Consider the following 27,846-nt stretch of genomic DNA (forward strand, 5'->3'; position numbering starts at 1 on the left):
CCCAAATTCCTTAACAGGATTTTCGGCTATCCCTGGTATCACTTCAGCCCACTTCTATGCTTGTAAGCATCGCAATGGTTACCATTGGATCTCTGCACCCTGTTCTGACTGAAAGGTCACTTCTCAAGTCCCACCCCACCTGTGCCAGACACTCAGTGATCCCTGGCAGTCAATCTCCCTTTCTTCCTTCCTTGCCAACAAAACTTCACTGGAAATAGTAGGTGCCCAGCCCCCAGGGGCAAGTCCGGGTCTATGGCCTGCCCATTTTCCCTTGCTGTTTTCCCAAATTTACCACTGGCCATGTGAAACATCTTCTAGAGAATGACATCTTTTGGGGAAAATATGGCTTCCTGATGGCTTCTTCCTGCTTCGCAACTGGTATGAGGTGTGGAGCTGCCACAACCTTCTATGAGATTATGCAACAATAAAATGGCAAGCCCTGCTGAGGATGGAGGGGAATCACAGTAAGAGCCCGGTTCCTTGTTAAATACTGTAGACACTGTGACCAATACCTGAAACTGCCTGCCATCAGACTTCTGTGAGCAAAATATTCCCCTATTTGTTTATGCTAGTTATTCCACGCAGCTGGAAACATTCCTAACTGAGGCATCAGAAATGTCACTTCCAGGGCACCTGGGTAGTTCAGCAGTTAAGCATCTGCCTTTGGCTCATGTTGTGACCCCAGGGTCCTGGGATAGAGTCCCACATTGAGATCCCTGCAGGGAGCCTGCTTCTCCCTCTGCCTATGTCTCTGCCTCTCTCTCTGTCTCTCTCATGAATAAACAATATCTTAAAAAAAAAAAAGCGTCTGCCTTCAGCTCAGGTCATGGTCCCAGGGATCCCTGTTCAGTGGGTAATCTGCTTCTTCCTCTCCCTCCCCCTTCTTATTTTCTCTCTCTCTCACTCTCCCCACTCTCTCAAATAAATAAAATCTTAAAAAAAAAAAAAAAAAAAAACATGCCTTGGCTGGTAAAAACAGGATCAAGGGCCCCCTCCTCAGAACAGTGGACACATTATGCCTCTCATGATCTCTGCACTCGCCGACTCATCCACAGGCCCCAGGAAACTGAGGTAGGCAGCAGGACCCCATGGTGTTCACCATTTTATTCAAAAGCCCATGGGCAGCCTGGGTGGCTCAACAGTTTAGCGCTGCCTTCAGCCCAGGGTGTGATCCTGGAGACCCGGGATCGAGTCCCATGTCAGGCTCCCTGCGTGGAGCCTACTTCTCCCTCTGCCTGTGTCTCTGCCTCTCATGAACAAATAAATAAAATCTTTAAAAAAAAAAAAAAAGCCCTCACATTTGTCAAATGCATAAGTATGCCCACAGCTGATTGCTGGCACAACCTCCTTCGGGGCAAAGACCGGGCCTGGTCCTCAGGAGCTTGCAAAAACAGCTAACCACATAACCTCTGAGGAAAGGATGTGTGTATACACACACATTCTGGAGTGAGGTGGGTAGCACCTTGCCTGGCTAGAAGAGATGCCACTGCTCCCTGCACAGGACGGTCTATATCACTTCATGACCTACATCACTCTGCAGGCTAACAGAATATTTCCCTCTGTCTGCCTCTGTCCACTTCCAGCTAGAGCCACCCTCACCCACCCTCTGGGCTCAGATTCATCTGTAGCTTGGACTGCTTAGCTGCACTTGGAAGGACAGTAAGGCACCCAGGCTTCTGTCCCCTCCAAATAGAGAAGCAAATCAAACGTGCTGTCTCTTGATCCTACCACACAGTATGCCTTTGTGATTACTGTCCCTCTTTCCTTACCTATTAAACACTGCACCAAGTCTACTTAAAAATCATCCAGTTTCTCCTATCTTCACATTTTGGGAGCCATCCTTCTATTTTCCACCTTATATCCATCCCTCCCAAGAGCTGATCCTGTTTCTCACAGCCAGCAGGACATTTGAGTATATTCTATAAGCTGAGCACTTTCACTGGTTATTTCATGTAATTCTTGAAATAATCGGTATCTTCATTTTATACCTAACAGTGTACTAGCAACTGCCTCTGAGCACTATGACAGCCACTTTATATATGCCACGTCTAATCCTCTCTAAAAGCTGCCACACTAATCTATATTCTATATTTTGTAGATGAAGAAACTAAGTTACAGCAATAAAGTGCTAGGGAGCCGGTGAGGAGCCGCTCTGTCCAACTCTAAGGCGTTTCAGAGTTGGGCCAAGGGACCCACCCTTGGAGTAATACCTAAGGAAGAGTACATCAATGGTTAGGGTATAAAAATTTATTACAGGTACAGAATATGACCACTAACGAATGCAGACAGGCTAGGACACAATGATACTGGATGGAAGATGGCTAGCTCTTTGGAAAGTGAACAGGTTTGGGTGGCTCGGAGCCTCATGCCACACAGAATGGTCAGTCAGAAGGGAGAGCGCATGCCAAACACTGCAGGAGGTCAGGGCATCGAGTGACTGCTCTGTGTGTCCAATGCCTTCCCCATCTGATCTGGGGCTTCAAAGGATGCCACACCCAGAAGCAAGCAACTGAAGCAGAGAGGATTCCTAAGGTGGCCCAGGCTTGTCTCTGAAGTCACGGCAACACCATTTTAAGCAATATGTTTAATTGGATGATTTCCACAAACTATACACGAAGTTTCTAACCATCACAATTCAGTGAAGTACAAAACATTAAGTTACAGGCTGTGGGAAGAGAAGGCAACACCAGTGGTGGCACCTTCCAATCCTGGTTGGTCTAAGAGTAGGGGGTGGGGAAGGTTTCGTTTTAAACTGAGCCCCTCATTTCAATGTACAAAAGAATTACTCTGATCGATATTAAATTGTATTGAAAACAAAATGGACTAAAAAGCAACTACTACTCTATGTTGGGGTGGAAATGGGAGGAAAGAATGAGTCCTTCAAAGCAGGAGGGGAGACAGTTGGGAAAAGGTTCTGTGGCTGTGACCCCAGGTGGTCACTCACGCTGCTCCATTTTTACTTTGGGTGGTCTCAGGAAGGTCCGATTTTTCTTCTCTTTCTTCCCCTTTGTATTTGCTTGGAAGTTTCGCCAGCTGTCCACACGGCCATCTCGACTTTCCTAAGCACAAAAGAGGTTTGGGTGAGGAAACTAGTTAAGGAGAAGGAGGGCCTGAACCTGCTCTGCCATCCCTGCAGCCCAGCCCAGCGCAGCCCTCTGGAATAATCCAAGAGTAGAACAGAGCAGAGCTTCCTCCCACTTCTGTGGGCCCACAAAAAAGTGGCATCCCACCTCCAGAAGGCAGGATCAGCTACAGGTTGGGAAGAGGACAAAATCATTGCAACCTTTGCTGGGGACCTCAGGGCTAGATACTTAGCATATGCTAATACTAATCCTCACAAAAAAAGCTGCCTGCAGGGCACCTGGGTGGCTCAGTTGAGTGTCTGCCTTTGGCTCAGGTGTGATCCCAGAGTTCTGGGACCACCCTGCATAGGCTCCCCACCGGGAGCCTCTCTCTCCTTCTGCCTATGTCTCTGGATCCCTGTGTCCCTTATGAATAAATAAATAAATAAAATCTTTACAAAAAAAATAGCTGCCTGCAGCGTGTAGTGCCACCACCATTTCACAAATGACAACACCAAGGCTCAGAGGTCAGATCACTTTCTCAAAGTCATTTGGCTAGCCAGCAGTACAGCAGCTCTTCCCACCGCACCCTCCTCCTGCCTCGCAAAACTTGGATGAGGCTCAAAGCCAGCATGATGCTGAGCAAGTTACCCTGAGAGGGTTGCTAGGGTCTCTCCCTGCTTATCAAGAGGCCTACTCATTTTCTCTCTCTGCACACACGTAGGAGAACAGAAACAAAGTCATCAACTCTGGTTTACCAATCCCTAGCCAGAGACCTAGACATTACAGAAGACAAGACACCAAATGTGGTTCAATTAAGGAAACTAGCTGAGCACCTCAAGAATGTAACCAGGGTGTTAAAGAGGAATCAAGTTCAAAAGTCTGACTATCAGGGTCACAAGAACCTCGGTTTCTGCTAATAGACCTCTTAAGTAGAGTACTACTCCACAACTACCCTCCAATCTAAATGTGCAAAGCATTTTTCTTGAGCCCACTTGGCAGGTGTGCCTTCTATAAATTTCTAAAAAACCGTCCAGGGACCCTTCCTGCCCTTGCCAAGGCTAGAGTTCCTATAGGCAGCTGAGCCAGGACTCATTCTCCAAAGCTCCTGCTCTTCCCCATACAGCCCCTTTCCCCGATCATCTGCCCCAGTTAGTCCTGGCAATGCCCCAGGAGCCAAGTTTCCATGCTGGGAAGTTTTCTTACTCTGGAATGAGAATCCCTGGCCACTGTGGAAACTTACCTCGAAGTTTTTCTGCCACTCCCTTTCTCGTTTGGCTTTTTCTTGAGCTTCAATTTCTTCTTCCCTTTGTCGCTTCCTAGGAAGAAAACCAGGCCAGAGTATTTATATGATACCTAGTGACTGTCTTAACCATACAAGGTAAGCTATCTCCTCACAGAAGCAAGTATATAAAGTAAATCCATTCCCTAGGGTTCTATAAAAATGGCTGTCTGCAGAAGGCTCAAAGCCCTTTCATGAATGTCTCACTCTAAACCATGCAGATGAGACCATGGGCAGGGCTACGGGGCAGGGTATAAATACCCCTATTACATAGACAGACATATAAGGTGGTCAAAGCCGAGCCAACAATAACCATAGGTTATGGGCTCAGTCTCTAGGTTCTGGGTTCAGTCTGAGACAACGCCATCTCGAGAACCCAGACCACCCTACTTCGGTAGAATGCCCATTACAATAGTAGAGGTTCTTACTCAAGAGGATCTCTAAGAAAAAAAAAAAAAAAAAAAAGCATCTCTAGACAAAATCCAATCCCAAAACAAGGACATTTCACACAACCTCAACTAGCAAAACATGGTTACTGCTAAACATTAATCAATAATACAAAATATATATATATTAACCTCAAGATTTCTGAAAAGCAAGGGAAATCATACTTTCGGACAATATTTTATAAGTGATTACACTATACAATAAATACATATTCAACAAAGCTGTAGCCACTAGTCCCACAAAAGGTTCTGGCCTCAAAACTCTGCCTATTTAACTCCAGGAAATCAAGAAGAAAACACACAGCACTCTTCATTAAAAATTCCCTAAGGACAGGCCCATTCAACTTCCCAAAAGTCAGAGAATTTCTTATCCTAGAGATTTGAAAGTTGGGCTGTTTCAGGAACTATTTTAGATAGTCTCTTAAATGATGTACTACATAATTCCTTGATCAGAAAAATCCTTCATTAGGAAAATCCCCAAAGACTAATTTTAGTTAATCTAGGTAGTTGGATGAATTAAACAAATATTCTGATGCATACCTTTCGTGCATCTCTTTGGCTTCTCTCTCTTTCCTTTTAATTTCCAGCTCAGCAAAGAGTTTCATGGTCTGTTTATATACTGCTTGTTTGAACTACAAGAAAATAAAGAACAGAAGAATATAAAAGTCAGTATTTTACCAGCAACTTGAATCAAGCACTCTTAGATAGAGCCCAAGACAAAGCAGATTAGAACCAGCAAGGAAGAAAGATTTCAGAGAGAACTATTTAATGATGCTCTCTCCTGGGAGATAAATAACATAACCACCTAACAGACCTTTCCACTTTCACCATGCAGAGGATACACAGGAAACTTGCTCTGATAAAAAAACACCAAAGAGAAAAAACTACTACCTACTTATCACAACCATGTTGGAGGACCCTTTCCTCCCAAGAGCTTCGAAAAAATAACTTTAATGCATTCTTTTCACAAACATTTTAAAATTACTCTGTGTGAGGCACCCAGCTAGGTACTAGAAGTTGCTACCAGGCAGACGAGTCTCAGGAGTCTACCAAATATGGCATAGCTATTAGAGTTATTAGTTGTGTGACCCCCACCACCCCATTATCTGTTCTCCTTCCATGTAAAATCCCTTATCTTTAGGTACCTGGTCACCCAATGTAGAAGCCCGTATTTCCTAGGCTTCTTTGTAGCTAGGTGTGGCCATGTAACTTAGGTTTTAGCCAATGGGATATAAGGAGAAGTGATGCAGCAATTTCTTGGAATGTTCTTAGAGGGAGTACGCTTATCCCTCCTTGTCCCCTTCCTCTATTCTGCTGTTTGGCACATGGGTGAGGTGATGACACATCCTGGACTGTGAGGATGGGGGCGACATCCTTGTTGGCAGAGCCACAGAGAGGAGAATGAGTCCTTGGATGACACATGGTCCAGCGCTGCCATACCAGCGGCCATCTTCCCAAAGACTATATTATACAGGACAGAAAACAAATCACTGTCTTGTTCAAACCACCATAATTTTGGGTCTCAGTTGTATGCAGTTCAACTTATATTCCAACTAATACTCAGACGGAAAAAAATAACACAACATAAGACAGAAAACAGAACTCTATCTTTAAAGCCTTTTTCCCCAAAATATAAAGTATTTTAAATATGCAAAGAAAAATAGAAAATAACCCATCATGCAGATTTCACAGAGCTTAAATCCCAAAGCAGAGACACGGGAGCCAAGAGTAATGTACAAAAAGAAAGGGAAGTAAAAGAGCCCCAAAATTTGTCACTTCTTTTTAATGCGGTTTAATGCCCAGCATTGCTCAATAAAAGCCATACTCACAAACGCCAGTCCCTAACAAGGACAAACATCAAAGGAGTGAAGGAGTCTATAATGAATTGTTTCAATATCTTTAAAGGCTCCAAACTCTCTTGGCTGGACAATTACTGATGATTTTGAATTTTTTATATTCTTCTGCTTTTTCCAAATTTTCTATCATTAGCATGTATCCCTTTATAATCGGGGGGGGGGGGTGAGGGGGGGGAGACAACTTAAAAAAGTTAGGGTTCTCAGAAACTCAGGAGGACTAAGGAGTATTTAATAGGAACTTCAGAAAAGACCTAAAAGGGTCATTAAAGAGATGGGAAGAAAACATAAGACTGTGGAGAAAAACTGAAATACCAGACAGAGTAAATCCAAAACAGGTGGCTAATGCAAAAGGTGACCTCACAATTCGCCAAGTAGTGTCACTACACAGAAGACGAGGCCAGTCACTCCCAGCAAAATCACTGAAGCAAGAAGTTGCAGGCAAGTTTCCCTAGCAAGATAGCCTGTCTTGTGTATATCTTTAAAAACAAGGTAAAGACATGATAAGTTACTTATTGATCTAAATTAAGGCAAGATTAATAGGATTTGATTTTTTCAGGCTAGTAAGGCAATCAGACACAAATACCTAAGTGGAATCTCTCTCTCAGCCAATTCACACTAAAAAATCCAATAGATGATGCAATGTCCTCCATTTGTTGGAAATTACGACCTAGAGCACAGTTAGCACTCGTAGCAGGTGGAGTGCCATCTACTAGCTGCTTAGAGTCACCTATGGTTGCTCTCAAAGTTGCCTATGCCAGTTGCAATTACTACCATACTGTGAGATGTAAGTACCACAGAAATTGATGAATGTGGTTACACCAATAAATGCTTGTGGTTTCTTTTTTTAAAGATTTTATTTATTCATGAGAGACACAGAGAGAGAGAGGCAGAGACACAGGCAGAGGGAGAAGCAGGGAGCCTGACATGGGACTGGATCCTGGGTCTCCAGGATCACACCCTGGGCTGAAGGCGGCACTAAACCACTGAGCCACCCGGGCTGCCTGTAGTTTCTTTTTAAAAACTAAGGCGAGTGCTTTAGAAAGATTCAATAAACGTTAAGTCCCTAAAAATACTGCTGTTGAATTAGGTACAGGTGACATATGAAAAGCGAATCATCCCGGTGGGCTTGCACTTTTAAGGCCTTTGCTTGCTGCAGCCTCCTTTGCCCAGGAGAGCAATAAAGCTGTTCCTCTTTATCCAAAAACAAAACAAAACAAAACAAAACAAAACAACCAATGAATCATATATAGCTAGGATTTTGATCTTGGTTTGTTTCATAAATACCTAAGTTTCAATGTACTTCAAAGAACATTACAAGGAGAAATTATGAATAATGCTTTGTGTGTGTGTTTTCTAAAATGAAATCAACTGCAAACTCCAATCAGCAGACACACAACATTCAAAGAAAAGGTTGTGGCCCTATGACAAAAAAAGAGTAAAGCTTAAAAAAAGGTGCATGGACATATATTCAAATATTTTAAGTTAAAACAAAATGTTTCTAGTGCTTGCTTCAGCAGCACATATACTAAAACAAAGTGTTTCTAACACGTATGTGTCCTTCTTTAGGCTTCCTTCTCTTTAACCCACCAATCAGTATGCTCAAGCACATGAAATAGTGTGGCTTTTCCCATATCTCACTCACCAGCTCAGGGTCATCCTCCTCCACATTTGTAGGTTTTCCTTCCTTCTTTAATTGCTTTTTTCTCTCTTTCACCTAAAAAGAATTTTTTTTCATCAAAAAATTGAGAACATCCATTAAGTTGCACACATATGACATGTGCACTTTTCTGCAGGTATAGGTATAACAAAAGGTTTACATGGAAAAAAAATGAGCTTCTTCCCCTCCCCTCCACAACAGCAATGCAATCAAAGGAGAACAAGCAACCAGGGGTCCTTCCTCTAATCTCATCTAAAATCCAATCTACCAGAAGAATGCATAGGGACCAGCAGGGAACTTGTCCCCAGCTCATCAGATCCTAGGCCAGAGCCAAAGAGCCTTGAATACAGTGAATAAATTACCCATCTCTCTTTTGAGGGCTGTAGTTACATGTTTATGGCAAAGAAAATATATTTGTCAAGTTTTAGAAGAAGCTACCAAATTTGTGGCATTAAGTATAATTGCTTTCTGATATTTCAACAACTGTATTGATCATTTTCACTGTGACACCCCCTAAACCAATAATTTTCACATCATATTAACTGACGTTTTTTATTCCTTTGGCCACCACTGAGATCTAACAAAAAATTAAATATATGCATTCACACAAGAATGTCATTATTCTATTAAATAACCATCCACTACTGCTCCAGCAGTCAGTGCCTTCCAAACTCAGAGCAGCCCTACTGCCACCTTGTGGCCAGAAAGCCTGAGGATGGCTCCTTTATAGGCAAAATACGTAAGAGAAGTACCACAAGAATTTAAGAATTTGTCAGGTCCTTTTATGATTTTTACCAAAATTTGGCCTACACATATCACTTCCAATACATGACCAGCAAGACATAGTTATGGCCATCCATCTCCTCTTTTTACTCCTTTTCTTCATCTCAATTGGACTCATTATTATTATTGGTTATACAGCTATGAGATATTCCAAAGCTCTTCAAAGAAAAGGTCACACCCATATTCACTCCCAATTGAAACAGCTCTTACAAATGGCCTCATGATTCTTACCCCAGCAAGTTAAAAATTAAAACAAAGACCTTTCTTACCTCAAGCAAGCCATCTGAACACTTCCCACCACTCAGGAAATTTAGGTAATGCAAAAAAATAAATCCAGCTATAACTGAATTTATTTGACTCGTTCCCAACCCTGTTAATACAGACACGCACCTCCTCCTATTTAAAAAAAATTTACTCACGTCCCCTTGCCAATCTTTCTCAAGCCCATATTCCAACCCCTTCACAGAGACAAGAATCAAAATAAAGGGTCAAGGATCATCCTGGCTGCTCCACTCTTCCACTCTCAGAACTGGGTAATGTGATAACACGTGATGAGAAGAAAAGACCTCTCTCCACAGCATGAGGCTGGTAAGGAAAGAGGGAGGAGCATCCTAAGCACTCCACATCCTGAGCTCTAGGGCACACACTATGCATGAGCACCACAGCAAACTTATGGAGACCAGATAAGAGGTCACAAGTTACACCAGTAGGTATTGCTATGTTAACATTTACCCTCCTGCAAGGTGCCCAAGGCTTGCTAATACTTCCTGTAAACACAGCAGCACTATAAATACTTACAGTGTGTTCCACGTATTCTTTTCCTGCCTGAATTACATCCAGGGCCCTCTTCTTTTGTTCCTGATCCAGTAGCAACTTGTAAGCTTTGTCCACAGCTAATGCAAAACATTGAAATTAACTGTTTCTGCAAACACCCTCTGAAAGTCTGAACTATACTCAGGCAGTGTAAATGGACTTGTGCCATCTAAAAGCATCCCCTACTTTGTTAAATTATTTATTGTTGTTAAACTATTTTAAAAACATACAACTATAAGCAATGACTTTCCTTGAGAGCCTTGGAAAAAATTAAATATACCCTCAAGACTAAATACACCACATCCAGATTTAATTCAGTGATAAAATACTTCCAATAATTTTTTTTTGTTTGTTTCAAAGAAGAAAAATGATCCTATGCAGTAACAGTCTTTCTTGGTACATAAGAGTTTTAACAAAGCAAAGTTAAGATCTATGTCTTAAACAGCAACAATCTGCTTTGGAATGACAACTGTTCTACTGAAAACCACAGCTTCTTCATCACCAGAAGACAAATCTGTAACATTCCTTTTTTGATCCAGAACAAGGAACAGTTAGTCCCTAGCATTGATAAAATATTACTCAGGAGCAGGTAAATTTACAAATACCTTCAAAAGCCTTTTGTGCTCTGTCAGCATCATCTTGATTTTTGTCAGGGTGTACCAATATGGATAACTAAAATAAGAAGAAAGTCAGGTTTGTCAATAATATTTAGTAACTCTTCGCCTACACTGTGCCTCTTTACAACCAAAAGCTCTAAGGCAAAAAAGACTGTAAGCTGGAAGCATTTTTAACAAGTTAATAAATATCATAAAATGCGCAGATATACTGGTCCTTAAAATTCACGCACCAAAAGATTTGTAAATGCACAGCTGGGAAACATGTAGGGTTTTAATCACAAAGTTGAGAACAAATATAAGTCTAGCATTTATGAGGATGCTGTAAGGATACAGAAGAGAGATTGAAAAGTACCCAGTTCCTATTATGTTCCTTATACTGAACACTAAAGAGGCTAAAAAAGCAGATATGAGACATCATCTTTCCTAAAAGAACTTTTAATTTAAAGTAGTGGTTCTGGGCAGCCCGGGTGGCTCAGCGGTTTAGCGCCACCTTCAGCCCAGGGCATGATCCTGGAGACCCTGGATCGAGTCCCACCTCGGGCTTCCTGCATGGAGCCTGCTTCTCCCTCTGCCTGTGTCTCTGCCTGTTTCTCGAATAAATAAATAAAATCTTAAATAAATAAATAAATAAATAAATAAATAAATAAATAAATAAATAAATAAATAAATAAACAAACAAACAAACAAACTAAGTAAGTAAGTAAGTAGTGGTTCTCAAGAGGGAGTCTGGAGGGATGGATTAAATAGGTGATGGGGACTAAGGAGTACACTAGTGAGCACCGAGTGATGTATGGAAGTGCTGAATCACTGTATTATACACCTGAAACTAATATACACTGTATATTAACTAGAGTTAAAATAAAAACTAAAATTAAAATAAAATTAAAATTTAAGAAAACAAAGTAGTGGTTCTTAGTTCTGGCTATGCTCCAACCCTTGTAAAGCTTTTTATTTTTTTTAAATATTTTATTTATTTATTTATTTGAGAGAGACAGAGAGAGAGAGAGAGCGCGCAGCACAAGCAGGGGGAGGAGCAGAGGGAGAGGGAGAAGCAGACTCCCTGCTAAGCATGGAGTCCAATACAGGGCCCAATCCCACGATCCTGAGATCATGACCCAAGCAGAAATCAAGAGTCAGATGCCCAACTGACTGAGCCACCTAGGCGCCCCCAACCCTGTGAAGCTTAAAAATACAGGTCTACTTTCTACTTTCAGACCCTCTGATCAGTCTCTGGCACCTATACTTTTTAGATTTCTACTGGATTGAATATCAGGTGACAGTAAGGAATTAGTGTTAATTCTGTTAAGTGTGACAAGTGGTTATGCAAGAAAATATCCTTTTTCTTCTTGGGGAGATACATGATGAAGCATTTGGGGTAAAGTATCATATGTCTATAATTTACAATTCAGTCAAAAACAGAGTTAATGAAGGAAACCGATGCATACAGATGGTGAGTATATTGGTGTTCACTGCTCTAGTCTTTCTTTTTAAAATGTAATTTAAATTTCTTATAATAAAAAAGTTAGAAAAAAAAGCAATAATCTCCATGGGTGAATTCTTTTAGACAGCCAGGATTAGAACCACTGACTTACTATCATTGACAGACCAAAATCAACTAGTTGGAACAGTGTGACTGGGTCAGGGGAATGACAGCAAGTAGGAATCCAATGCTAATCCAGCATTACTGGAGCCAAAATCTTGGGTTCTAATTCCAACTTTAATCACCTACTGGCTGAGACGTTAAGCAATTCACTTAACCTATCTCTGCACCAGTTTCCTCCTCTGTAAATGGGACAATACTAGGTACCTATAACTCACTAGGTTGTTAAAAATGAACCAATGCAAGTAAGAAATATAGAATACTGTCTAACACACATTCACAATAGTTAACATATAAAAAGGAGATACTATATACCAAGAAAAAGATACACTATTCTATTGTGTATTACCTCTAAATCCTCATAATCACCCCATTGAGTAGACACCATTATTATGTGCATTTTACAAATGCACAGAAAGGTTGAAAGTAACCTGTTCAAATTGCTTATAAGATGTATGGCCAAGACTGGAACTCAAGTCATATAGCTCTAGGGCCCACATTCCTTTTTTTTTTTTTTTAATATTTATTTGAGAGAGAGCGAAACATGCACAAGCAGGGGGAGGCATAGAGGGGAGGGAGAGAGAGACAGGGAGAGAATCAGAGAGAGAGAAAAGCAGACTCTCCACTGAGCACAGACACTGATGTGGGACTGGATCTCACAACCCTGACTGAGATCATGACCTGAGCTGAAATCAAGAGTCAGAGGCTTAACCAACTGAGCCACCCAGGAGCTGCCAGGGCTCAGACTCTTAACTATTAAATCATATTAATGACTAAAGAACTTACTGAGCTCTTTGTATAGCTACGGATTTGAATGCTTACTTATTAAATTGGGAAAGACTGCTAATGCCTTACATTAGGAAATTTGAAATTTTAGGAAAAAAATGCTGAATGTAAGTACAGAGTAACTCTATAAAAAGTTATAAGGTAAAAAAAAAAGATATAAAGTTATATAATGACAAATGCCTGAGTAGGCAAAGATAAACATCTTGGCTTAACAGTAGATCAGAAGATGGTTGTGAGTCAGCAGCATGGGGGCAACCAAGGAATCAAAGAAGCAGACATAATACTGGATATTACCAAGTATGTCATGCAGGAGCTGAGAATCATATCCAGCACTGTCAGGTCCTATTAAAATATGAAGTATTTAAGAGATATAAAAAAGGTGTGGAAGGGCACCTGGGTGGCTCAGGTCATGATCCCAGGGTCCTGGGATCAAGCCCCACATCTCTGCTCAGGGTGGAGCCTGCTTCTCCCTCTTCCTCTGCCCCTCCCCCTGCTTGTGCTCACTCTCTCTCAAATAGAAAATTAAAACTTAAAAAAAAAAAAAGTTGGGAAAAGTTAAAAAAAAAAAAGACATAAAATATACAGAAAATCCAATTAGTAAAGGCAGATTGCAGGGAGTGTGATTATTCAACTCCTAGAAGGAAAGAGGGTTACTCAACTATCAAAATTGGAAGTTTTTTTTAAAAGGCTACTATAAACATTTCAAAGCTCAAGTTACGAAACACGAGACTGAGAAGAAAGCACTCTTTATATGAAGCAGGTATCTACTGGGTTATTTGTTTGCAAAACATAAAATTATTGAGGGAGGAGGTCTTAAAACTAAAATACTGTTATGAGGGGCACCTGGGTGGTTCAGCTGGTTAAGCGTACAACTCAGTTTCGGCTCAGGTCAGGATCTCAGGGTTGTGAAATCAAGCCATGCCTCAGACTCTGCACTCAGAAAGGAGTCTGTTTGAGATTCTTTCCTGCCCCCACCTCCCACCCCCTCTGCTCCTCTCCCTGCTCACTCTCTCTCTAAAAATAAATAAATAAAATCTTAATAATTGTTACAAATCATTTAACACATTCTCCTGGGGAGAAGGCAGGAAATTTAATAAGCATGACTCCATGTAAGCTTTACTATTCTATCTTGTACTCTTCCTACTTAATTAAGGGGCTGGAAAGATTCTATTTGGATATAAACTTCATTCTATTCATAGGTTATTTTTTTGTTTTGTTTTGTTTTGTTTTTTATTCATAGGTTAAATTCGTTCTATTCTTCTAACTTCCAACTGTGTGCCTAGATTTGAGAGTGGGTATACTCCTGTCATAATCTTCCAAAGTCTGCTGAATGCAGTGGTCATTAAACTTCATGTTCTACCAATAACTACTGCTGTGGTGAGGCTGTGTGAATGTCAGAGGCAAGCCATAGTCATTAAATTACTTACGAATTTTGTCACTGTGAGTTTTTTTGTTTTTTTTTAAGAGTTACATAGCCTTAAATTTAAATAAAGAAAAGTTAAGGGGCATCTAGGTGGCTCAGATGGTTGAGCATCCAACTCTTGATAATAGCTCAGGTATGATCTTAGAGTCTTGAGATGGAGCCCTGGTTTGGACTTCTTGCTCAGTGGGAAGTCCACTTGAGACTCTCCCTCCCTCTCTCCCTCTGCTCCTCCCTCCACAAGTTCATGCACACGTGTGCTTTCTCTCTTGCTAAATAAATCTTAAAAAAAAAAAAAAAGTTAAATTTTGGGCCAAAAATCATAATAGCAAGTCCTAAGACAATCATGTGCTTACTATATTTCCAAAAGGTTCAGACTCCAACTACTATAGGAAAATAGTACTGTACCTGTCGAAACCTCTTTTTTATTTCTTCATCTGTCACTTCAGGATCTATCTGAAGAACCTAGAAGAATCAAAATCAGAACTGTAAAGGAGATTAAGAGAATTTATGGATTTGACAGGTATCCAATAATTACACATATTACAATCAGCATCTCACTCAGCATTCCAGAACAATGCCTGGCACACAGTTGTTAAAAATGCTCAAATGTAAATGAGGGGTCCCTGGCTGGCTCAGTCAGTAGAGTGTACAACTCTTGATCTTGGGTTCTAAGTTTCAGCCCCATGTTGGGCGTAGAATTACTTTTAAAAAATAAAATATTTTTGGGACACCTGGATGGCTCAGCGGTTGGGTGTCTGCCTTTGGCTCAGGGTGTGATCCTGGAGTTCCCAGGATCGAGTCCCACATCGGGCTCCCTGCAGGGAGCCAGCTTCTCCCTCTGCCTATATCTCTGTCTCTCTCTGTGTCTCTCATGAATAAAATCTTTAAAAACAAAAAATTAAAAAAATATATTTTTAAAAAGAAAAAAGAAATATAGATGAACAAATCAGTTACCAGAATAATAGTTATCCCATTTTAGGGTTCTCAAGTAATACAGTAGCTACCTTTACTCTATCAGAAGAATTTATCATATACCCAGAGGCATATTCCAGACCATGCTGAATTTTGCCTTCATTCATTAAGAAAAGGACCCTCCTGGGGCACCTGGGTGGCTCAGTGGTTGAGCGTCTGCCTTTGGCTCAGGTGATAATCCCACTGTCCTGGGATCGAGTCCTACATCGGGCTCCCCACAGGGAGCCTGCTTCTCCCTCTGCCCATGTCTCTGCCTTTCTCTCTGTGTCTCTCATGAATAAGTAGATAAAATCTTAAAAAAAAAAAAAAAAAAACAAAGAAAGAAAGAAAAGGATCCTCTCTACCCACCTCTACTTATCTTTACAAGTAAGAGAAAGCAGAGGCATGCAATTGGGAAAAAATCAGGCTGGCCCCTGATTTTCAAACCAGAAAGATCCACTGGACTCCATGTTATATCTGTGATTCATGTGGGCAAATGATTCTCAGCCCAGAGAGAACATCAGAATTACCTGTGAGGATCTGTGACTAATGGCTGGGCCTACTCTAGAAAAGTCCGATTCCTGGACACCTGGGTGGCTCAGTCAGTTAAGCATCTGGCTTTGGCTCAAGTCATGATCTCAGGGTCCTGGGATTGAGCCCCAGCATCAGGCTCTCTGCTGAGCAGGGAAGTCTGCTTCTCCCTCTCCCTCTGCTCCTCCCCGCTGCTTGTGCTCACTCTCTCAAATGAATAAATAAAATCTTTAAAAAAAAAAAAAAAAAGGAAGAAAAGTCTGATTACAATTCATGAGAACTGAGGTACAGCCAATGGAAGGATCCTCTATTTTCTGAGCAACATTATTCTTTTTTTTTTTTTTTTTTTAAAGATTCATCATTCATTCATGAGAGAGACAGAGAGAAAGGCAGAGACACAAGGAGAGGGAGAAGCAAGCTCCTTGCATGGAGCCTGATGTGGGACTTGGCATTCCTAAAAAATAAATCTAATCATTTTTCTCCAAGCCTAGGTAAGCTGGTGTTGACAGTACTCATCAAGCATCCTGACCCCATCACCACAAATACATACATTCATTAAACATTTACACAGTAGCTACTACCTGCTGAACACAATGCTATGTGCTAGAAATGCAAAGATAAACAGGGAAAACATATTTTTTTTAAATTACCATATAATAAGTGCTTTTGGGGGAAGGAAATGTTATATACAATAAAGCAGATGATTTCACAGCGTAGTCCATGGATTCAACGTAGCACCTAGTATTTATTTACTTAGTATTCTAAGCCAGAGGAAGGTCCTGAAAGGGCATAGGGTGAGGAGAGTTAGAAATTAAGAGAAGGTCCCATTCAGTGCAACTGAATCAGAATCAACACATAACAAGATCCCCAAATGGTTTGAATCTTTTAAAGCCTGAGAAGCACTGGCAAGAAACAATGGAGGTTAGAAAAATGTGTGTTCAAAGTTAGTAGAAGTAAGGATCAGTCAGTAATGGGCAGGGGGTGAGGAACAGTGGCAAAAATAAAAAATAAAAATAAACCTTGAAAGAAAAATATATACTAGAAATTAAAACTGCAAAGTAATTCACCGGATGCTTGCGGTATTTTTTAAAAACATGGCAACAAGTAGTGTCAAGATTTATTGTAAGCTTTCAAAACATTCCAACTGCCTATCTACCGTAATAAAGTTATTGGAAACCAATGAAGCTGAATCACCACTGCATTCGGCACACTTTGGAAGGTTATGACAGGTGCATACCCAGTCTCCAATGCTGAGGAGACATTCAGGGTGAGGGAAAAGAACTTTAGAGCAAAGAATTTTCAAGATTCTTTGTGACCCCTCATACCTTATGTGGAAATTTCTCCTTATTCTGAGGAGATGCAAAGTAAATTATTCAGGCATAAAGCATCACAATGTCTACAGCTTACTTTCAGATGATTTGGCAAAAATGAAGAAGACATGTATATACACACAAACACATACACACAAATCAAAAGTTATTTTCCAAGAGTTCTATCACATGTGCACATGTGATCACTGGCAACAAATATTCACTGAGTGCCTTCAAAGCTAATCCAACTCCTTTTCTATCTCTAAGAGTTGGAGGTGCCATATATGGCCATGAAATACAATTTTAAAATAGTGGGCCTATCCCTGTGGCCCAAACCACTGTAAAGCCAGTTTCCCACTCAGTACAAATGTTTGGAACACCTATGATTGCTAGATACTCTGCTCACTACTATTCTCATGAAATTTAAGCTCCATCAAGGGAGGAACAGACAAGTAGTAATTCCAATAGCATGATAAATGCCATATTATCAATATGGCTCTTAGGAAGCACACAGAACATTCAGATTCTTTGAAGGTTTTTCTGAATTCCTACTGTCTCAGGCTTTGGGGATATTGTAATGAAAAATCCACAGTCTTAGATCTCAAAGAGTTAATTAATCATCTCACATTAACAAAAATATTTGATATTTATACAAGTTTCTGAACTCAAACTCTAAAAGCCTCCTTTGGGATCTTCTGCTTGAAAAAAAGAATCCAGTCTTAGGCACATCTGAACTCTACAACCTATTAATGTAACAAGTCCCAGAGTTACATGAGATAACTACCCTTCTTTCCAAGGTACTTAAGATAAACAGAAAATAAAGTCAGTGGTGCTCCCTGCTGGCATCTTAAAGTTAAATCAAAATAAGGAACATAAATAGGACAGGAAGGAACAGGGACATGGGTTCATCTAAGCTTATGGAAGGAAGTGGGGAAGGGCCCCCAACTTAAGAATTACTATAGAATGCCTAAGAATGATGCTTCTTGCATAATGGCTGAAGGTTAGATATATGTCCAAATAGGGAGGCACAGAGATGGCAGGAAGAGAAAAGAAAATGCACCCTCGATAAGGATTCCTGTGAGAAGATCCCTCAGATTCCCAATTTATTTCCTCCCATTTCTACCTGCTGCTCAGTGAGGCGGTGTCAAAGAAGACCACTCACACTTTAGTTGACTTGACAGCTGAGATGACAGCTATCATTGCATTACTCCCTGTACTAGAAGACGACCAGGCTGCTTACCTCTGTAGAAAAATCAGCTTCATTTAGGTGGCTCAACAGTTACTTGTTGCATAAGAAACAAAAGTCATTGGGGATCCCTAGGTGGCGCAGCGGTTTGGCGCCTGCCTTTGGCCCAGGGCGCGATCCTGGAGACCCGGGATCGAATCCCACATCGGGCTCCTGGTGCATGGAGCCTGCTTCTCCCTCTGCCTATGTCTCTGCCTCTCTCTCTGTGACTATCATAAATAAAAAAAAAAAAAAAAAATTAGAATGCTTTAAAAAAAAAAAAGAAAGAAAAGAAACAAAAGTCACTCATTACTTATATCTCCAGGACATCTAATTCTGACTTAGAATAAAAAAGCAACTTGACTTTTTGACATCCACCCTATAAAGAGGCCAGGACATTTGTAGAAAATAGAAAAGAAAATGTTCTAAAGGATAGTCATGAAAAAATAATAATAAATAAATAAATAAATAAATAAATAAATAAATAAATAAATAAAAAGGATAGTCATGGAGTCCTGCCCATTTGAATACAATCTCCCATCTTCCCAAGTGTGTTGACCTTAATATTTTTTTGTGTAAAGATATAGATGGATATAGAAATAGATATTCAAATACACATACATACACAGTCAACCCTTGAACAATACAGATTTGAATTGTGTGGGTCAACTTATGTACGGATTTTTAAAAAATATATATATAGTACACAACTATAAATGTATTTTCTCTTATGATTTTAATATTTTCTCTAGCTTACTTTATTATAAGAACACAGTATTTAATACACGTAACATACAAAATATGCATTATCAATGGTTTATATTATCAGTGAGGTTTCCAGTCAATAGTAGTTATTAGCAAGACGCCTGGGTGGCTCAGTGGTTGAACATCTGCCTTTGGCTCAGTCCTAGTCTCAGGGTCCTGGGATCAAGTCCCATATCGGCCTCCCTGCTCAATGGGGAGTCTGCTTCTCCTTCTCCTTATGCCCCTCCCCCTGCTTATACTCTCTCCCACTCTCAAATAAAATCTTTTTAAAAAAGACATTAAGGGATCCCTGGATGGCTCAGCAGTTTGGCACCTACCTTCAGCCCAGGGCATGATCCCGGAGACCCAAGATTGAGTCCCACATCGGGCTCCCTGCATGGAGCCTGCTTCTCCCTCTGCCTGTGACTCTGCCTCTCTCTCTGTCTCTCATGAATCAATAAATAAAAATTTTTTTTAAAAAGGCATTAAAATCCTAGCCTTTGGGGATCCCTGGGTGGCTCAGTGGCTTAGCGCCTGCCTGCAACCTGGGGCATGGTCCTGGAGTCCTGGGATCAAGTTCCACGTCGGGCTCCCTGATGGAGCCTGCTTCTCCCTCTGCCTGTGTCTCTGCCTCCCTCTCTCTCTGTCTCTCATGAATAAATAAAATCTTTAAAATTAAAAAAATATATAAAAAATCCTAGCCTTTATATTAGTTCCAACAATTTGTCATTTCTTGTCAATCAGATCTCTGCAGGAAACACAAATTACCTTAATAAATGGGTAAGCTAAATGATCACATCTCCTTTTGACGGTACTATGTACAGTTTAAGAGTAGTGTTAAATAGGGATCCCTGGGTGGCGCAGCGGTTTGGCGCCCGCCTTTGGCCCAGGGCGTGATCCTGGAGACCCGGGATCGAATCCCACGTCGGGCTCCCTGCATGGCGCCTGCTTCTCCCTCTGCCTGTGTCTCTGCCTCTCTCTCTCTCTGTGTGTGACTATCATGAATAAATAAATAAAATCTTAAAAAAAAAAAAAAAAGAGTAGTGTTAAATAAAAAGGATATACCATCAAATTCTTTATCACTTCTCAAATTATCTTCTCCATGCCCTCCCAAAAATCAAATCAAAAGTCATTTTTTTTTTAAGATTTTGTTTATTTTTTAAGTAAACTCTACACCTAATATGAGGCTTGAACTCATGACTCTGAGATCAAGAGTTGCATGTTCTACCAACTGGACCAGCCAGGCACCCTTAAAAGTATTCTTTAAGCTTCTCATCTTCCCTTTCCCTTTCTGAGCAATACAATCCAAACACATTAAATGGAGCCAGGCAACGTAGACACTGGGCGTCAAAATGGCCCAGAGTAGTGTCAGAGTCCGTTTGGGATGAAGACAATGGTGAACACACTGGGAGTAGTGGCCAGTCACACATTGGTGGAGTATAAATCGGTGAGAAGAGCATCCACACAGAAGTGCAGCCTGACATGGAAGTACAAAGGGGTTTGAGTAGGGCATCTCAGTGGACAGGTAGCCTGGCACAGGATGTTAAAACTTAAGCAAGGTGAGACTGTGAACACGAGAGGGTAGCCAAGTATAGGGTTTCAAAGCCCAAGAGGGATAAGCAAGGCATCCACATGGTAGTAGAGCCCAACACAGGGTATCTGAGGCTGAGCAGGGTAAGCAGTGTCCACAAGGGAAGGTGGTCTGACACGGAGTATAGGAGCCCAAGCAAGAACACCTCTACAATGGGATGGCCTAGCATGTGAAACCTGTGCTTGGTAAGATGGATCCCCATGTAGGAGGGCATCCAGTATAAGAAGGCAGTCCAACAAGAGGTGTCAGAACCCAAGCAGGATGTAGAAAGCACTTGTATGGAAGTTAAGAGGGCCTCCATGCACAGGGATGCCCTGGAGGGTGGAGTCAGAGCCCAAGGAAGATGAGGAAGGTGTTCTCAGAGGAAGGCAGCCTGATGTAGAATGTCAAAGCCAGAGCAGAGTAGGAAGGTGTCTGCTTGATGGGGAGGGATGAAGCCCAAAGGGGATAAAGAGAGCCCGCAGAGGGTACAGAGCAAGCACAGGAGTCTGAGCTGGGTGAGGAACACACTCACATGGAAGGTAACCTGGCAAGGTAACTTTGAGCTCAGGTATGGCGAGAAGGGTTTTGCACACTGAAGCAGCCTAGTGTTGGGGTCAGAATAAACTGGGCTGAGGAGGGCATTCACAAGAGGGAAGGAACGGCAGTTGGGAGATCAGATGCAAACAGGAGGATCAATTAAGTAAATATATATATACACACATATATATTTAAGGTAGTGGGAGCCTGATTTCTCACTATGAAAGGGAACCACAAACATGGAAAGAAAAAAAATGAGAATAAATCCTATAGTGTTGGATTGAAATTGGATGTAAGTACATGTACGTACACATGCACATACCCATACGCACACACATGCACACACGCACACTCACCCCACTCCTTAGCCCTTTCTACTAATAGGGCCTAAGGGTGGTGACAATTCCAACAGCAATAAGTACACCTAGCACCCAAATCTTGATTTCTAAATACCATTCATCACTAAAAGGAACCAGACCTCCTCACTGAAATGATTAATTTTAGGCTGGGTCAGGAAAAGTACAAGAGTGCCTAGTAATCAAAGAATGATGAAGAAATTACCAAAAGACAGATCTGGCTTGAAAAGTAACCTGCTGGCCAAATTTGGGACAACTTGAGCAATAAAATAAATAATGTCAAAATATAACACACTGAATAAAATAGGAAGCCCAAACCTATACTGACCAATAAATGAATAAATTGAAACTTTGATAAGGGGAGGATATTTATACAGTCTCAAAATATCTCCCCATAAAATACTTATTACAAAGAGGGAAAAAAAGTAACTTCACAAACAAACACAGCAAGCGCCTCCTGAAGTGATCAGATAAACATCATTAGTAATGGAATAAACAATAAACCTGTGACAATGGAAATATCATATACTTTATAAGGTGCAAGATAACAACACAAGTATCACTTCTGTGATATTCCTGCCAAGGTTGCATAAAGCTGGTGTTGGGGCAGCTGAATCCAGCTGAAGAAACATCAAACAAACTCAAATTGAGAGATATGCTACAAAATAACTGGCCTGTAATCTGCAGAAATGATAAAGTCACCAGTGTTAAGGGAATCCTATGAAACTGTTCCAGAATGAATACTAAAGGGACATGACAACTAAATATAACAGTTGATTCTGGGCTGAATCCTTCTGCTATACAGGACATTATTGAGACAACTGCCAAATTTGAATGGGGTCTGAGAACTACATGGTAACAATGCATCAGTGTTTATTTCCTGATCTTTTATTGTTATACTGTGCTTCAGTAGGAGAGTGTCATTTGTAGGAAAAATACACTGAAGTATTGCCGGGCAAAGAGGCATCATATTGACAACTTAGTTATCACAGTCTAAGAAAGTCTTCAGAGTATACTTGAAACCTTTCTGCAAATCTGAGAATGCTTTAAAATGTAAAAATTCTTTAAAAAGTACTCTTCAAAAAACAGAAGCAATGGATGAACCTTGAAGACATCATGCTAAATGAAATAAGCCAAACACAAAAGAACAAATATTATGTGATTCTATCTATACGAGGCACTTAGAACAGGCAAACTCATAGATAGAAAGTAGAATAGAAATTACCTCTGGGTAAGTGGGGGTAGGAGGAATGGGGAGTTATTGTTTAATGGGTTTGGAGTTTCTGTTTGGAAATATGAAAAAGTTCTGGAAATGATAGTTGTGATGGTTGTACAACACTGAATGTACTTAATGCCACTGAACTCTACACTTAAAAATGGTTAAAATGGTTAATTTTATGTATATTTTACCAAATAAAGTGGGAACAAAAAGGTTTATAATACTCAATAAATGTTTTTATAAAATGTAACAATATTCATGTCAATATTATTTATAACTGTGAATAATTAGAAACCAGTTTAAATATCCTATAATAGAAGAATTGTTTAATTAATTAATTAATTTATTTATTTATGATAGTCACAGAGGGAGAGAGAGAGAGAGAGAGAGAGAGAGAGAGAGAGAGAGGCAGAGACACAGGCAAAGGGAGAAGCAGGCTCCATGCACCGGGAGCCCGACGTGGGATTCGATCCTGGGTCTCCAGGATCGCGCCCTGGGCCAAAGGCAGGCGCCAAACCGCTGCGCCACCCAGGGATCCCAGAAGAATTGTTTAAACAGTAATTATAGAGACTTTAAGAAATATATACAAATACTTTACATAACAATACAGCATTGAGAATAGCACAAAGTGCATTATCATCCTTGTTTTAAAATAAAACTTTTGGGGCACCTGAGTGGCTCAGTCAGTTGAGCTGCTATCTTCAGATCAGGTCATGATCCCAAGGTCCTGGGATCGAGCCCCATTTGGGCTCCCCACTCAAGAGGAAGTCTGCTTCTCTCTCTCCCTCTGCCTACTGCTCCCTCTGCTTCTTCTTCTTCTCTCTCTCTCTCAAATAATTAAATAAAAATTTTACAAAATAAATAAATCTTTTTTTTTAAATAGGCTCTACACCCAGTATGGAGCCCAATGTGGGACCTGAACTACCGATATCAAGTCAAATGCCCAATCAACTGAGCCATGCAGGTGCCCCTAAAATAAAACATTTAAAACAGTTAAAGTATAAACAATTAAGAGTGGCTACTTCTCTTAGGTGGGATTATATATGATTATTCTTGCTTCTTTCTTTCCTTTTTTATAAAGATTGTATTTATTCATGAGAGACACAGAAAGAGAAGTAGAGACACAGGCAGAGAGAGGGAGAAGCAGGATTCATGCAGGGAGCCCGATTGGGGACTCGATCCTGGGACTCCAGGATCATGCCACTCCAGGATCACACCCTGGGCCGAAGGCAGGCGCTCAACCACTGAGCCACCCAAGCATCCTCTTGCTTTCTTTATATTTCAAATCTTTATTTTTTTTTTAAAGATTTATTTATTTATTTACGACAGACATAGAGAGGGAGAGAGAGGCAGAGACACAGGCAGAGGGAGAAGCAGGCTCCATGCCGGGAGCCTGATGTGGGACTCGATCCCAGGACTCCAGGATCGCGCCCTGGGCCAAAGACAGGCGCCAAACCACTGAGCCACCCAGGGATCCCCTATTTCAAATCTTTTTTTTTTTTTTTAATTTTTATTTATTTATGATAGTCACAGAGAGATAGAGAGAGAGAGGCAGAGACATAGGCAGAGGGAGAAGCAGGCTCCATGCACCGGGAGCCCGATGTGGGACTCGATCCCGGGTCTCCAGGATCGCGCCCTGGGCGCCAAACCGCTGTGCCACCCAGGGATCCCTATTTCAAATCTTTATAAGAAATAGTTTACTTTTATAATTAGGAAAAGTTTAAAATTATAAAATTAAGGAAACCCAAAAAATATATTTGATTGTTTACAACATTGTGAGCATTTTTTGGTTCTTGGGTTCAGAAAAGTCGTAACAAGCAAACTAAATCAAAGATTCTAAATATATCAAGGCTAACTATCCCTTTATATCTGACAATAAAGTCCTATATATTTGGGTTGGTAAAAGATGGAGAATATTTCACAAGGCAAGACCTCAATTTCCTTAACATACTGCCTCTGAAACTCTGCTCACAATAAAACCACCAAATCTCGAGATGCCTGGGTAGCTCAGTGACTGAGCGTCTGCCTTCGGCTCAGGTCATGGTCCAGGGGTCCTGGAATGGAGTCTTGTATTGGGTTCCCCACAGGGAGCCTACTTGTCCCTCTGCCTGTGTCTCTGCCTCTCTCTGTGTCTCTCATGAATAAATAGAATCTTAAAAATCAATCAATCAATCACCAAATCTCAGTTCCAACTATCAGACAAATTAGGTGTGTGTTCTGATGGTAAGCCTGCCTCCAGCTATGCAAAGCTCCCCATCACAAGGCCACAGCAACACCAGACAGCTCACCTCAAATGGGTTCAGATTGAAGTAGGAAGAACCAGGACGGGTCAATCTTTCAATCTGATTTTTGGATGTTAGAACGGAATCTCTCTTCTCTATCTGTTTCACCTAAAATGAAAGGAGATAAAAACTTCATTAGTAAAGTTCAATAATAAACTCTGAATATTAATCTACTGACATGTTCAGCAAACATTTGTCTACATGTGGAAGACAATTTTTTAAATGTTTTGAGGAATAATTCCAACAGCTATCATTCACTGAGTTCTAATAATATAAAAACTTGACACATATTTATCCCTCTCAACCATCCTATACAGTAGTTTTTACTATTACCCCATTTTGCAGTTAAGAAAACTGAGATTTAGAGAGGTTAACTGTCTTGTTCTCAACTATCCAACTTGTAACTAGAATTTTAATTCCAACAGTCTGAAGAATCAAGAACATTCAAACATAAATATGTCACAGCCACCACCTTCAAAGAGCTTCCACTATAATGATGCAAGATGTACTTGTGCTGTTCATACTTAATTTACAGCTTTTTAAGAAAAATACAATTACACTGAAATATATATTAAAACAGCATTTAAAAAATAGCATTTTAAAAAGTATAAACTTTTTTATATAAACTTTTATTTTATATAAACTTTTTCCCCTTTATATGGGAAGGGCAAGTAACTCTGCCTACCTAACCTGAATAAGAGAAAAATCCCTGGCCCAGGGCTCAGTTGGTTGGATGCCGAGCTCATTTCCACTCAGGTAGTGATCTAGGGGTCGTGGGGAAAAGCCCTGTGTCTGGCTCTGTACTCTGTGCAGAGTCAGCTTGGAATTCTTTTTCTCTCTGCCCTTCCCCCCATATACATACATAAAAATCTTAAAAAAAAAAAAAAAAAAAGGAAAAGAAAGAAAAACCCCTGACCCAAAGATAATGCTACAGACATCAAGTAGTGCCAGGAAAACATTCTTGGTGCCACTGTCAGATATAATACTAGTTGAAATGAATCACTGGTATGTTATATACCATCTTTATTCCTATGAACAAAAAGAGTTTAGGAATAATTTCAGTAATATAAAAGGCCCTTCCTTCTCAGTATCTTTCCTTTTCGCTTTCTTTAAAACAACATGCCGCTCCCCACCCCCTCTACTCTACCTTCTTTCCTGGATTTATTTTCCTCATGGCACCTATCACTACCTGATACAATATTGTATATGTTTGTTTATTGCTTATCCTTCTCTATAGAATGCAAGCTCTATGAAGACAGGATTTGTCTCTGTTGTTCACTACCATACCTCTAGCACCTAAACAGTACATTAGTACATGTCAGGTACTCAAAAAACATTGGTTGAATGGTAAATGAAGGGTGCTCCTTTAGGTACTTTCTCTCATTAGATTCAAACAAACCAAGATTGCTTTTCTTTTTTTGTTTTCTTTTTTCTTTTAACTAAGGGATAGTAAGCGAAACAATTTTCAGTATAATTGCAACAGAAGTCCATCTTCAGCTTTAACTCTTTGAAAGACCCTTTCTTATACATTAATTCCTTTAAAGCTCATAAAACTCATTTTAATATTAACTCTCGCTTTACAGAAGTGGACACCGAAGATCTGTAAAATCAATGCCTTGAAAAAATTCAATCACGGTCCAATAAACTGCGTTGCAAAAATCCAATCTAAGGTCCTCTGATTCCAAATGGCATGCTTTTCTTTCATTTATTCATTCACTTATTCAACAAATATTTACCAAGGAATCACTATGTTCTAGGCGCTGGAAACACGACAGTAAGCGAGGCTCAGACCCAAGTGACTCCAGTCCTAACATGATACCAAGCTGTGATCTGCTTTAGGATCCAGAACAAATTATTTCACCTCCCTAAACCTCAGGCTTGTCATCTGTAAAACAGATAATGCTACCTGGCATGATGCATAGTGCCTGGCGTCCACAAATGTCAGAAACAACCACTAATACAACTCATGACAGAGAACTAAAAGTGGACAGTGCTTCTGTTTAGAATAAAAATGAGGTCCAAGGTTAGTTAAGTCGCCCCCAAGAAGGTCAGCCTCTGCGGCCCCTGCCAGCCTCCGACTCCGCGGACTTCGGAGACCTCTGCACGCGCCCAGGCACTTCGTTGGCCACACTCGTCGTCTACCCGCAGACGTGGGACCCTGGCCCCTTTTTCCAAGCCCAAGGGATCCCCTAGCAGCTATCAGGCAGAGACGCAAACACACCCCCAGCTCGCCCCCCCCCATCCCCCGCCATCCCGAAGGCCGGACAGGAGGAGCCGCCCAACGGTCCAGGCCAGGAAGACCACTGCCTTTGCCCGCTGGGAAAGTAGGACCGGGCGGGGTTGCCCCGGTGCCATTACACCCCGCTCGGTGTTCACCTCACTGTAAAAGGTCATAAATGCTTCCTCGGTGCTCCCTCCGCCAGCCGAAGCCCCGCTCTCTCCTGGAGCCGCCATTTCCCCGGCCCAGCAACCACGTGACTCTCCTGCGCAGGCGCAGCCTCCTGTGATTCTTACAGGCCCGCCTCTCTAGCCCCGCCCCTTTCCTTGTGACTCTTAAAGGGTTCGCAGCCCAGCCAGAGACATCTCACCTCAACAAACACTCATTTCTAAATTGAGGTGGGATCCACAAAATATATCATTGAAATTAATAATTCGGTGTTTCTGAGTACACTTACAGTGTTGGGCAACTACCAACCTCTATCTAGTTCCGATTTAGTATATGTGTTGCCTAAGGAGCACGTCACTAACTAGTTCCAAAACAGTTTCATGGCCCCAAAAGGATACCTGGCACCT

The 27,846-nt window shown here is 41.0% G+C and overlaps 1 protein-coding gene across 1 annotated transcript; it reads right to left on the bottom strand.

The window, feature by feature from the left end:
* Nucleotides 1-2,566: 2,566 nt before the first annotated feature.
* On the bottom strand, nt 2,567-27,526 carry DNAJC8 (DnaJ heat shock protein family (Hsp40) member C8). Its single transcript, XM_055332700.1, has 9 exons — nt 27,430-27,526; nt 25,060-25,161; nt 14,731-14,787; nt 10,505-10,571; nt 9,885-9,979; nt 8,289-8,360; nt 5,331-5,422; nt 4,306-4,381; nt 2,567-3,059 (listed from the first exon to the last, which is right to left on the bottom strand). The coding sequence occupies exons 1-9, from the start codon at nt 27,505-27,507 to the stop codon at nt 2,937-2,939; spliced, it is 762 nt and encodes a 253-aa protein (XP_055188675.1). The 5' UTR covers nt 27,508-27,526; the 3' UTR covers nt 2,567-2,936.
* Nucleotides 27,527-27,846: the final 320 nt, after the last annotated feature.

Source organism: Nyctereutes procyonoides, unplaced genomic scaffold (assembly GCF_905146905.1).
Source record: "Nyctereutes procyonoides isolate TBG_1078 unplaced genomic scaffold, NYPRO_anot_genome, whole genome shotgun sequence".
NCBI classification, from domain to species: Eukaryota; Metazoa; Chordata; class Mammalia; order Carnivora; family Canidae; genus Nyctereutes; species Nyctereutes procyonoides.

Coding starts and splice junctions, on each gene's coding strand:
- DNAJC8 (XM_055332700.1), bottom strand. CDS start 27,507: ATGGCGGCTCCAGGAGAGAGCGGGGCTTCGGCTGGCGGAGGGAGCACC. Junction 25,162..27,429: donor TTATGACCTTTTACAGTGAG/GTGAACACCGAG, acceptor CTTTCATTTTAG/GTGAAACAGATAGAGAAGAG. Junction 10,572..14,730: donor TAAAAAAGAGGTTTCGACAG/GTACAGTACTAT, acceptor TTCTTATTTTAG/TTATCCATATTGGTACACCC.